We start from the raw sequence: 13,388 nt of genomic DNA, 5'->3' as shown, positions 1-13,388 counted from the left end.
TGGGGCAGAGGGAGTATTTTAGATGACCTCTCATGGTCTTGTCCAGCTGTTATTTCTCTGTTTATGTGATGGGAAGGGAGTTTTATTCTGCTTAAAATCCCGCTGCTGGATTCTACAAACCGACTTCATCAATCAGTGCAAACAAAATCAGAGTGATTAAAGCAGGTCGTTCATTTTTGTTTTGAAACAAATCAAGCTATCAGACTAAAAATGTTTAAAATGCAATCTGTACGTCTGCAGGTGTGATGGGGATCATTAATTTACCTCTGTTGATTTCTTTACAGTCAGATTGATACAAAACTGTGTTCAGGCATGTTCAGAGAGCTGGAAAGGTTATCTGATTTACCCAAGGCCTTGCAGAGTAATTTCCTGAAGTCCAATTTGGTGCCTCAGTTGGAAATCTAGCCCAGTGCCTCCAATTCCTTTTCTGAGTGTCTTGATTCTGACCAGCTGTGCTTGGACTTGCTACTATTTAGTGGATGTTCAGCAGTGTCTGCTGCTTTTCTAGCAGAAATATTGCAGAAGGAGCTTTCAGAGGCATGCTGGGGAGACCTAAGACTTGGTGTTGGAGGAGACACCAGGTCCTAGAGCAGCAGAGACTTCCAGGTCCGTGGTGGTGGTAGATGGGACAGTTCAACCTACCTGCCTTCATAGGCTCTATTCCCCCAGCACAAATCTTTGCAAAGCTGGAGTCCTGTTTTGTAGGTCATGTTGTGATCAGTGATCGTAAATATTCTCTGGGTCATCCTTCCAGCTTCACTTCCTCCATCCTGGTTTTCCTTCTCTGTGCTTTGTTTCCCTATTCTTTCCTTTTCACCAGCAGTATTGTAAACTTCCTTTCTCATGTGTCCTTTGAGGACCTGCTTCAAAACTCACAAGGTTCAGCTCTTTTTGGATCAGAACCTTCCCCTGTGTCTCCACTGCCTCCCTCTGCAGACATGTAACATGCAGACCCTCCTTATTGATCTGTTCTGGTACTGCATCTGTTCTGTTTCACCAAAAATATTTAGCCTTCTTGCTGAGGGGAGGCAATGAAAAAATAATTTCCTGCTTTCTGAAGAATGGATTCCACAGTTAAAAATTAACTACCTACATAGCTTCAAACAAGCTAAGAAAAAAAAACCCAACAAATTCTTTATCCCTTTCTTTCCACCCCAAAACAAAAGAAATCAAAATCTCACCAGTACCCTGTGAATAAAACAAGATGGATGCGTGCATCCAAGTGATTTAAAATCTTCATGTTATAAATCTTAAAAGAAAAATGTTATCCAAAAAACAACCTTTACGCAAGGAGATGCTGTAAAATGCCACCATGGTAGTTGTGGGATGGTGAAATCACACAGACACACTTTTCTTCTCTGTTCTTTGCTTGGATTCAATACTTTCTAAAAATATGTTAGAGGTCCTGAGGGGCAGGGTAATAAGCTGAAACAAACCGAAAGAAAAGTCCTGTTTAGCTTCCCTTTATGGCACACACACGTGTCTGTGTGCATTGGTTAGTTCCTAGCTGAATTATAACTGTTTGGTGAAGACAGAACCAAGAGCAACAATCTGTTGAATTCCATCCCCAGTGCCTGTGAAATGGCAGCAGTTTCAGGCAAAGTGCTGCTGGTGAGAGGCCTGGTGCTGCTGTGTTGAGCACACATGTATGTATGTGATCAGTGGGGGTTTTATAGAAATGTAACAGGCATGAGCATAGATACCAGAGATTTGGAATCTGCTCTGGCTCATCTGTTAATAATTTAATCCCTTGATACCTTGTCTGGCTTTATCATCATCTCTGGTGTCTTAACTAGAGATGTTTGGAGCAGTGAGGGAGTGGGAGAAGGTGGTATCTGAGCAGCCAGTGGGGAAGAACCCAAGGATAGATCTACATATTTTAAGCCTCGGGTTGTGTTTGAACCAAACCTTGCCTTGTGTCTGAGCAGTTTGGGCATGGGGTGGAGGCAGAGGAGGGAAGCATGTCCCTGTGCTATGGGCAGGCCAGGCATGATTGTGGTTGTGCTCCATGCTCGAATCTTCTCTGGGCTTGGGCTGCCTGGCCGGACCACTGCACCCTGGCCCTGCAGTGTACCAGGGCAGGCTGTCCCAGAGGAGCTCCTGGGTGAGTCCTGTGTGTCCTCCAGGGAAGTGGGACACTAGCAAGGAAATCCTACCATTGGGTATTAGCTGTCAGAAAAGCAAGGTACTGCCCTGGAGGTCTCCAGCTTGTCAAAGAACCTGAATGTCCATTTGATGCAATTGAAAATTACCTCTGTTAAGATGCCTTCCTTCTCCCTATCTAAAAAAAGTGTGGCTTCACATTAATAATTAATGCTCTGTGGTTATGAAGTCACGGAGGATGGAGGTGCAAGTCTAGTGAGACACAACACAATAACGAGAGCTTTTTGCACATTAACGGGGAGGATTTCCCGTCACTTTTGTTTTGATCTAATCGGCTCTGACAAGATTACACACTGTGTCTAAAAGGCTCTTTAACTCCATAGCTCTGAATAAATTTTTGAGTAGTTCTCAAGATTTCCCTGCAGAGTCTGCTTGGACTGGGCTCCTAACCCTGAATTGGTTAAATCTCTGAGGAAGCAGTGCTTTGTCTTGGCGTTTCTGCTGAAATCCAAAGAGGTTCTTGGGTCACTTTGCTCTACCATTGGCAGGTGTTGTTCCCACACTGATAAAGGACCAGAATAAACTTCCTCTTAAAAAAATTTGACATAATATCAATAAAATAAAAGTTCGAGTAAGAACTTATTGATTGAAGAGTTCTGAAAAAGACCATTTGTGAACTTGGAAGTCAGTCAGTGTAAGAGGGTGCTGTGAGGTTTAGGTTGGACCTGAGCCACTGAGTTTTTCAATCCAGATTTCGGATTCGATCCTGAATCAGTCCTGGGTAACCTTCAGATGACAGTACAGAAAATAATAATGAAGAAAGCCAATAGTACAGCTCGATGTGGATTTTTTTCTCTTCCTCAGACGGGCTAATTCCAACAAGGAAATTAGTCAGGCACAAGTTCTTGTCTCTTGAAACAAGCTTGACCTACTGAACTGGGCTGGTATTGCAGAAGAGAGAGCAGGGGTCTGGTCAGATGACAGGAACACAGAATCAGGAGTAACCTCTGTGAAGGCCAGAAGGGTTCCCTGGACCCTTTAGAACAGGTGACTGAAGGAGAACTTGTCTTCCTTCCTTCATGGGATCTTATTTGAGAATTGTGTCAAAGTACCTGTGAAACATTTTCCTGTAGCAGCAAATTCCACAGGCAGCCACCTTACTGCAAGGACCCAGGGCTGTGTATTGTTCTCAGGTGAAGTATTTCACTCTCTTCTGATGGTTTTATTTGTGTATGACAGCTAAAAAGGGTAGAAAATGCCAACAGGAGCCTAGGGGAATATCTTTAATCTTCCAGACTTTTTATTCTTGTTGCCAAATAAAGGTAGACCACTCTCTGCAGGTCTGTCACTAGCACTTCCATCAAGAACTGGTCCCTGGGAAAGTGTGAGTAGCAGAGGGATTTTCTGTTTAACACCCTGAGCTCGGCTGATGTGTGAATATACAGTGACCATTGTAACTTCTTGGGAGACAGGTGATGAATTTCCCACTACTGAGTGAAGGTTTATTTTCCCAATAGAGGAATTTGTCGCTCTGCTAGAAGTATTAATGAGCCAAGAGCCTTATCCCATGTGAAAATCCATGTTTATGCCTACTTGCTGAGCCCAAGTCATCACCAGCTCTTTCTAGGGCAAGAGAGAAAGGAGCCTTGTCCAGGAGTGAGTTGGTGAGTGAGTCTGAACACAGACTGCCTGCAAAGGTGCCCTTTTCTCCGTCAGCTCTGCAGAGAGGTTGGAAAGATTAGAAGTGTGAGGCTGGATGTGTCTGGGCCTTTCTTGCCCATTTGATAGTTTTCCTGTTTGCTGGCTAGTTGATCAGACTCTAGCCTTTTATGGCAGCTCTTGGAGAATTCAGTGACAGCAGGAGTAGAATGACTAAATAAATAGAAGTGATTTAAAGATCTGTTGGGCCCTAATGTGTATTAGTGCAGTGCACAGCCCTCCTATTTTGAATAAGTAGACCCTGGCTGTACTGGTTTGTATCTGTTGTATTAATCTGATGATTGGAAACAGTCATGTTTTAATTTCCTTCACCTGGCTGGAGTAGGTGGGACTGAGCAGGACCTCACTGGTGCTGTGGCCTGTTCCTGGATACCTGTGCACTAATGTTGAAGAAGTCATTCTAAAATTACCTTGGACATTTAGGGTTAAAGCTGGAGCAAATTCATTTTGTCAGACTCACTGCCTTCAATAAAAAGCAGTTCCCAACAAATGCTAGCTTTAATCTTGTGTTTTTGTCAAGCATATACAAACTTGCTTTTAATTTAGCCGCTATCCTGCTGCTTGTTGTGCTTATGAAGCATTTTATTGTTGCTGTTGTCATTCTGAATTGATTGGTAAATCTGTACCAAATACTTCCCAGTGATGGAAAAAGAAACATTGAAATTTTAATAACACAAGAGTAGGAAAGATCCAGATGTTAGCTGGGGAAAAATGAAAACCAATCAGCCTTGATTAAACTTTTCAGATAAGAATTTGAGAACATCGTGTCAGGATAAATTGTGTTTGTTCTAATCACTCTATCAGCCAAGGTTGAAGCTGCTGCCAATAAGAAACTCTTAGGAACAAATGCATAAAAAAATTTGCAGGGATCTGATAAAGGACATAAGTTAGTCTGACTAACGTGTTACCATCAACGCTGTAGCTGGATGGTGCTTTGAGATTTTTTGCTTGCTTCAGGTCTGACAGCCATGTGTTCACTGTTTAATTTTATCTTGTTCTGTGGGCAAAGGAAGGGCTTCTACATCCAGACTTGTAAAGCCACTATTTTCCATGAAGATTATTTTTACCATTCTAAAAATACACCGCTGACATGAGCACCAAAGTTTCTGTCCAGACCGTTCCCTCAAAGCCTTTGGGTCACTTACTCAAAAACTGGCTCGCAGTAAAAAGATTTCTGGACTGGAATTTAGTTTAACTTGCTCACAGTTTCTGCTTTGACTTCTTGAATACAACCCCTTTTTCTGCTTTTCAGTGAGGTACCACTGCTGGAAAGGTTCCGGCAGAGCGAACCACATGGGCCGACCTTACGGGAGCGGAAGCTGCTCCCAAACCAGGCATTCTGGGCTCTTCACTAACTCAGCTTTCCTGCTATTCTTGTTTGAGATCCAGGGCACTGCACATGTGCCTTACTGCATCTCCTGAACTGTCATGGGACATTCCTTAATTAACTGTAAGAAGTCAAGGAGGGTGCCAGCTGGCCTGGCCTCCTCTGTCATAAAACAGGGGTTTAATATGTTCAAGCTAAGGTGATGGAGAGAGAGAGATGCAGGTAAGAACACGAGCCAGCAGGGAAAATGGATTTTTTCATTACTTTACACGTTTTGGAAGAAATGCTTTTTCCCCTCTCCCATCCCAAGAAAAAAGAAATCAATTTTTTGAACATTCCTTAAAACTTGGAACAGAAAATAGATTATTTTTAGCTTATTCCCTGGGTACTGTGTAGGCTTCAGTCTTTGGAGTCATTTTGTTCCCTGCTATAGCAGATACAGGATTTATACAAGCTCTAGAGAAAAAAAAAACAGGAGGAAGAAGAAGAATTTCAGAACAAGTCTCTCTTTTCTCTCCCCACCCTTTCTTCCCCTTTCATTCTTCACTTACTGCTGCTCCTGCATTTCAGAAGTTTCCTTCACTTTGGCTCTTCCTCAGCATGAATTACTTACTTGAAATATTGTGAACAGAGGAGGAGAGATTACAGTTAATTTTAGGATGGGGAAATAAGGCAAAAGGAATGAAATCCTGGGAGAAAAAACAGCAAAGCTGCTCCCTAGATAGCACAAGAGGCCAGGCTGTAGCCACAGGGTTAGAATGTGGAGCCAGACACACACGTTTGTGGGTGAGACATGTGGATGGATAAGCTGGATTTCTGGCTTTCAGGAGGAAAATCACAGCTGAGCTGGCTGCGGCAAGTGTAAGTAATGAGCTCCAAGGGTGAAGTTTGGGAGTGATTAGAGAGAATAAAAATGCCCCTGAGGGGAAGATGGCACTTGTGGCAGCAGACTTCTAACAATTTTCTAAGACCTTTGGGCAGCTTCACGTTGTTGTTATCCGAAGTGGAGCTGATTTCATTTGTTGGAGATGAGCTCCATCCCAAACACTGGCTTGTCTTTTTTCCTTCAAACAGAGTCCCAGGTCTAACAGTCCAGATTCAGTCTGTCTGTATCTAGTGGTTAGCTTTGCCCCTGAAGCTTGTGTGTTTCAGATGCAGAGCATCTTTTTATCTTTGTAGCATTTGATTGGTCAGGTTTTAATTCTCGAGGCCGAACACAGTGGGACTGGTTTATTTTCCCATCTCTGCAAATGAATAAGCAGGTTCTTCCTTTCAGGCTTGCTGTAGATGTTGGAACTGGAATCTGTTATCATTACAACCTTCATGTGTTCATACATGTAGAGTCCAAAACAAAAGGACAGTAGTCTCCCTGGGGGATGTTTGGATTTAGAGTTAACTAGTATAGAGCCGTTTTCTTAAGTCAACACACGATAACAAAACACTCTGTGTGCAGACCCTCAACAAATGTACCTGGGCTCTGACAGGGGGGAAAATGCTGTAGGCATTAATAACAGAGTACTGTTGACCACAGCCCTGGGAATTATAGGCAGTGTGGCATTCATATCCACCCAACAATGTCTCACTTGTGTTTGGTATTTTAATTTTCTCAGGTGGATTCGCAGCTGTAGTCACCACACCTCTCGACGTAGCGAAGACGAGAATTATGTTGGCAAAGGTAAGAGTGAAGGAGTCCAGCAGACACACAGGTGACTGGCCTGGTAGTTCCAAGCTTTCTGTAGGGTCGTTACAGAATGAAATCCAGCACCTATTAATAATTGTTTCTGGTCTTGTCCCCGAAAGCAGGATTAGATGTGAACAGGCACTGCATGCAGAACTAATGAAATTGTTGTGTTCCTTTCCTTGAGTTGCTCCTCTGGTCCTTTCCCAATGGGCTTGTCTGAAACAAGGCTTGGGCTTGACCAGAGTCTCATGCAGTGTCTTCAGGAGAAAATCCTTGCAGAGTCAGACACCCAAAGTTAAACTGCCCATCAGGGATTTATTCCTCCGTTGTTTTGATAACTGTTGGGCTTCAGAGTGCGTGTGTGTGTCTTTTCTGAGGAGGGCTTGGCACTGGATTTTCTGTCCTAAAATTTTAAGCCATAGCGATTGTGATGGCCTGCATCTGCCAACCAGAGCAAAAGGAAGATTGCTTATAAGATCAGTAAGTTTAATAAGTTTATAAATTGATAGTGGGTCTGATGTTCCCATCATCATCTCACTGACCCAGAGCAGAGCTGACAGCTACATAGCTAAAAGCCTTGAGCAGGTGGATATTCCTAAAGCCTTTCTCTACCCTGAAAAGAGCTGTTGTGTTGGCAAAGGACAGGCATCCTGGAGGCTGTATGGGTGGTTTTCACCCTGTTGCTCATGTCTCTCAGTATGGGGGTGTAACTTGTTGATAACATGCACCTCCCCAGCCAAGTCACACACATCTGTGCTCACCGTGTTGCTGGGCGTGTCTGTCATTGCTGGGCTGCATCTGCTGCAGATTCTTTGTCTTTCAATAGTGTGGGTGATAAAACTGTAAGAACCAGGTTTGAATTATCTGTGCCCTATCCTGGGCAACCAGGTAACACTGGTAGGGGAGGGAGGGTGCTTTGAGGTGTTTTGAGACCATTCAGACAGCTTCTTTATATTAGTTATCTCCACAAACTAGATCACACATCTAATAACTACAGCATCTGTAGTTCTGCTGTTTGTCCTCTGGTTTGCACTTAAGGCAATTTTCACATGCAATGCACTGCTCAGGTTTTGGGGCTTTTTTAAAAAATCTCAAGGATGCTGTCCTGCTGCAGTGAGCTGCAAAGTCACTTGTTGGTGCTTTAAGAGTGTGTTTTTATTAAGGTCTAAATCTCTACCAACAGTGTCCTGTGTCCTCTCTCTCTCTCTCTCTCTCTCTCTCTCTCTGTGGTGCAGGCTGGTTCCAGAAATGCCACTGGGAACGTTTTGACTGCCCTTGGTGGCATCTGGAGGACACAAGGCCTGTCAGGGTAAGGACATGTTGCACCTTGGGTGTTGTATCGTGTCGGGGGATGGGAGAGGATGGGATGGTTGCTTATATTTAAATTCTGTCGAAGAGAAAAGATTTTGATTGCTGTACACCTGGACAGGGAGTAGGTAGCTAAGAACAAGTCCCTCAGGCCCTAGCACTGGCTGGGGGCAATGTCCAGGGAAGAGCACAGAAATAGGGATTATTGGGGGTATATCCATGGTACAGTCTCTGAGCCCAGCTCCAGGTGTCAGAGGTGAGGGCGGTTTTGTGTTAACAACCCATGATGGACTTTGTGAGTGTTTGTGTTTTGTATCCATTTAAATTCAGGCTTGCATATCTTGTGGCATTGAGGACCACAGTTTCCTCTTGAGGTGTGTGAATCCCCCCTCCTGAGATGTCAGAGAAGGACAGCATAGGAGTCATGTGTCCCTTATGGACAGTCTTTTCCACCTACTGGCAATTTCTTATGCTGCGGAAGTCTGGATTGATGTCTGTCCAGTCTCTTAACTGCCTCACTTTGCTCAGGTCTGAGACAAGAGAATTGCTCTCCTGACCTTGGAGTGGTGTGGGAACACAGATTCCTCTGCTAGCCGTTGGAGAACATTTTGAGGTGTCACAGGCTTATAAATTATTATTGATTTTTACCTGCTTCATTTACGCCACCTTGCCTTCTTTGGGGGCGTGACTCATACCAGTTGTTCGCCACTCATAGTGAATATATGTCTTAAACAACTTCTCCAGCCCATGGAGTTTAGCCTGTGCTTCCTTCACTAGGGCTTGTCTCTCACCTGCCCATGGCCTGGAAGAGAAATTGAGAGATTTTTGGAAGCTTTACTTGGGGCTTTTCCCTGTAATTTCTCATAGGTTTTTAACCCCCTCACTGTGGCCGATGCTCTCAGGGCGCTGTTTTAACCTTTGTAAACCATTCCCAAAGCATCCTGCACATCACTGCTCTATGGGGGACAGCTTTCTCTGAACATCTGATCTCTGCTTGCCCAGCTAATAAAAGTTCAGTCCTCTTTCTACACATGTGGGAGATAATTCAAAACAAATTGCAGGAAGTTCCTGAACACCGATTCCAGGAAGGCGTCCAGCTGTGCCCCCCGGCAGCACTGAGATGGGTTGTCTCAGGTTTGCCTCTCTGAGGTGATGAGGTGATGAGGTGATGTGGCAGTAGATGAGTTTTGAGTCCTGCATGGCTTGGTGGACTCTTAAGGCATGTTTTGAAAGGGAATGGGAGAAGTGAGGCTTGCTGATGGCAGTTGAGCTCTGAGGGGTGTGAAGAGGCATGGATTTGGCTGGGGAAACCTCCCCCATTCCCCAGCCAACAGCAGAAAGTAAAAATGTATGTTTGTGTTCTTTTCAGGGTGTTTCAGCAGTGCCCTTTTCTAAACAACCCAAAATTAAACTCTGCCTAAAGATAGTACCCGTGGACTAGGACCAAAGGGAACACAATTCAGTCGAAATCAAAACAATAAGTGATCTGGAGAAAAAGTAACATGTAAAGGAGGCCAAGCTGCGTCAGCTGTGAGGAAAAGGAAGAAAGTCTTGGGAAAAATAAACGTAGAGGCTGCCATGCCTGCTGCCAATTATAAATCTATTAATCAAAAACAATAAAAATGTCGGGCTTTTTTGGCCAGTTGCAACATGACATGATTTATGGCTCCTCTAATAAATCTCGTGCTTGAAGAGGAGGAATTCTGAGGGCAGAAAGACGCATTGCTTATTGCCACCTTATTAAAACCAGAGCACAGGGCTCAGCTTCCTGGTCTGCACCTAGTAAATCCCTCTGCTTCATGCCAAGAAATTTCACATCCCTTTCTGTCCAGGGAAAGCCAGGCCTGCAGGGGGAGGTGTGATAGGGGTGGGGTGAGAGGATCCGTGTGCCTCTTTGCTCTTGCCAGTGGAGTAGCTGAACCGTTCACGTGAAAGGGGGTTTACATCTTTTCCGACTGCTTTTCACACAAGGAGGTGAAGGTGTTTGAAAGCTGTGGGTGAAGCTTGGAACTCACTTGTGAGAAAGATGAGGGTTATTGGGGTGATAAATCTGGTGAGATGGGTTGTCCCAGCCTGTGTGTACCTGGGGATGGAGCTGGCAGCTTGTACCGGGTGTCCTGTTCCTCCGATGAGGTTCCTTATTGGAATGGACTTGGCCTGGCAGGTGTGAACCACACTGCTCTCCACAGCCAGATCCTGCTGGCTGCTGTGCAAAACACAAGCTGCCCACAGAGTGAGCTTGGTGCAAAGCTGTAGCCAGAGAAAAGCAGTGTTTTTTCTCAGCATGGCCACCTCGTTGGTCCAGAGGGTAATACGTGAGTTTTGTGGCACACAGTGCCTTTTTCAGCACTGGCCCCGTTGTGCTGTGTCCAGGCCCTGCAGTGCCTTATCCACTTTTGCAGGGAAGTGGTGGACTCACCATCCCTGGAAGTGTTCAGACAACGTGTAGGTGTAGTGCTTGAGGACATGGTTTAGTGGTGGGCTTGGCAGTGGGTTAATGGTCGGACTCGATGATTTTAGAGGTCTTTTCCAACCTAAATGATTCTATGATCCAGAGGGTAACTGCAGGGGTTCTGTTAGTCTCCTGTTAGGGGTTGAGGAGTGGCAGAGTGCCAGGTTAAATCTGTGCAGACAGAGAGCAAATACAGCTAGACAGCAGACCTGCGCCCACCAGAGCGGTTTCTGATGGGGCTAGCAGAGATAAATCCAATTTATCTCATCTGCTGATGGGAGCAGGCATGGCCCAGTGGGGACCAGTTTGGATCAGATGTGTGGCAGAGCTCAGCTCTCCAGATCTGGGACCTCCCTGCAGCTGTCCAGCTCTGCCCTCCCCCAGGAGGGAGCTCAGGGGGGAAGTGTGGATTGGAGAGGCCACGGGTACAGGTGGGAATGGGAAACTGGAGGGAGCAGGGCCAGGATTCTTGGAAGTGATGGTTAGTAGTAGGGGGTTGCCAGGGATGCAGCTTCTAGATAACTCAGTTATCAGCTCCTGTTTGTGTAATAGAGGTGTCTCGAGTGGGCTGTTCTGAAAATGAATGTCTGCCACTGCTCCCATAATGAGGCCGCCTAATTCGGCAGGAGAGGGATGGTGTGTGCTTTGGGAGCGATGCTGCTCCATAGGATTTGCCCTATCAGTGCTCTGTCCATACATGCCTTGTACAAATTACTCTGTTTTAAAGCTGTCATTATGGTAATAGACCCAATTGCTGTCTAGTAAAGCCATAAAATGTTTCCATCTGCCTGTGTGCTCCAGGCTCCTTAGCAAAGCTCATTACAGCCAGAGTTCCTGCAGCCAGAGGTTTCCCTGTGCAGCACGAGTAGCCAGGCACAGGCTGGGAGCAGGGAGCTCCTGAGCAGTCAGGCCTCACCAGGAATTACACCTTGTCCTGCTGTGAACATGCTCCTGGCAGGGACCATGCAGTATTTGGAAAAGCCAAGGGCAGTGTCCCTGCAGAGCTCAGCCAGACTGAGGGCAATACATCCAGGTGGGGGGGATGCCAAACGGATTCAAGCCTAATGTTTAATCCTTGCTTGCCACAGAGGAAGCCTGTAATCCTCTGAGGGAATACACTGGCCTATCCTGAAATTGTTGAACGAAAGGGGAGCTTAGGTGTCTCAAGCAATTGGCTTCACATGAGTTTCCTGTTAATTTCCAAGAACTATTAGGATCAGGCACCTAAAAATTGTGGCAGCTGAAAGCACCACAGGTTGAATATTCCTGCTCCATCCTGGCTGGCCCCTGTGTGTTACTGGGAGCGGGCTGCTGCAGCGAGCAGGGCTGTCTCTGCAGTGGAGGAGCCCCTGGCAGAGAGAGGAGGTCCCTCTGCCCAGGCTGGATGGGGGCAGCAGAGGATGGGACGCTTCCCATCTGTCTGCAGCCCTTCATGTGGATGTGTCTGAGCTCCCACCATAAAGACCTTCTGCCTTTTCCTTCTGCACCTGAGGAGTGTGGAGAGGGGTTAAAAATCACAAGCCTTGGGAGTCCTGTGTTAGGGAAGTCCAGACAGACTTCCTTCAGGGAGCAGTGGGGTGGGATTTAAGAAATCAGCAAGACAGAGTTTTTCTTGGCTTTGTTTTCCAAAGCCGGCCGAGCAACACCCGCTCCCGGCTCATCCCCTGAAGCCACCTTTCCTTTGCCTTCAGCTTGTTTGCAGGTGTTGTCCCACGGATGGCAGCCATCAGCCTGGGAGGCTTCATCTTCCTGGGGACATACGAGAAGACTCGCCAGCTGCTGCTCTGAGCCAGCCCGGCCGGTCCTGCCGGTGGCCACCGAGGAGCTGGAGAAGCCGGAGGAGGAGTCGGGCCACGAGCACAGCCTTCCTCCCGCCACAGCAGCTGTCCTGCAGGCTGAGAGCCACTCTCCCTGTTAGAGAAAAGTAAATCCTCCAATAATCCAATTTCCCAAACATGAAATTTTCCTGCATGGAAAGTGAGTGAGGTCATTGTGAGAGTTGTGCCAAAAAAGTAATGTTTGGGGGGTAAACAGCTAATTACAGTGGCCGTGAAAGGCGTTATTAGAACTCCTGCAGGGAAAGTGTTTTGGAAACCTCCAGCTCGGGGGCTGAGCTGGGAGGCTGAAATAAAGCAAGTTTTCATCATTCAGTGGCACCTGCCTCATAACGTGGGGAGGGGAAGGGGCTGATAGAGTTACAGCCTTGCTGCCCTCCAACAGCACCAAAAGTATTCTGGGTTGGGAGAGCTCTTTGTAAAAGACAATCATCCATTTGTTTCTGATTTGAGCTGTATTTGTGGAAGTTTATATTCCTGTTTATACCTACAGGTGCTCAGCAAGCATTCCTGTGTGGGAGCCAGTGCAGCTTTATTAATCAGACTCACATTTCTCCAGTAAAAGCACAGGCTTGTATTATTTTACAGCTGTGCTTGAGCAAAGACATGGAGCTCTGCCTTCTTTTGGTCTTCATCCCTCAGCAGCTGAAGGAGCAGGAGGTTCAAGTGCTGAAGCCCAGGAGAAAGCCTGGGAAGGCAAGGCAGGGAGAACACGGGGGTTCTCCTGCTGTGTATGGATGGATCCTGAGGGCTCTCAGGGGGCTGCTGGCAGGCAGAGCAAAACTCTGCTGCGGTTCTCATGTAGGAAACAGAAGGTGTAGCAGCCAAAATGGTGCAGGGACTAGCACGGTGAAAAGACCTTACTGGAATTACTCAAAATCATTACCAGCATCAGGGCTGGGAGCTCCAATCTACAGCAGCTTGGCTGAGTGGTGCTGTGGAGTGTGTTGGTGTGGGTTTCTC

The 13,388-nt window shown here is 46.2% G+C and overlaps 1 protein-coding gene across 2 annotated transcripts in view; it reads left to right on the top strand.

Annotated features, from left to right (window-relative positions):
- SLC25A26 (solute carrier family 25 member 26) overlaps window positions 1-12,736 on the top strand; it is an 84,413-nt gene extending 71,677 nt beyond the window's left edge. For both annotated transcript variants that reach the window (XM_064667250.1, XM_064667249.1), the window contains 3 exons: window positions 6,760-6,824; window positions 8,066-8,139; window positions 12,282-12,736. In XM_064667250.1, coding sequence (XP_064523320.1) covers window positions 6,760-6,824; window positions 8,066-8,139; window positions 12,282-12,378 — 236 coding nt within the window. In that variant the 3' untranslated portion in view covers window positions 12,379-12,736. The remainder of the gene's footprint in view (window positions 1-6,759; window positions 6,825-8,065; window positions 8,140-12,281) is intronic.
- The last annotated feature ends 652 nt before the right edge of the window (window positions 12,737-13,388 follow it).

Source organism: Pseudopipra pipra, chromosome 11, assembly GCF_036250125.1.
Source record: "Pseudopipra pipra isolate bDixPip1 chromosome 11, bDixPip1.hap1, whole genome shotgun sequence".
NCBI classification, from domain to species: domain Eukaryota; kingdom Metazoa; phylum Chordata; class Aves; order Passeriformes; family Pipridae; genus Pseudopipra; species Pseudopipra pipra.
Note: the sequence above shows the minus strand (reverse complement) of the source record. Positions and strands in the feature narration are given on the sequence as shown.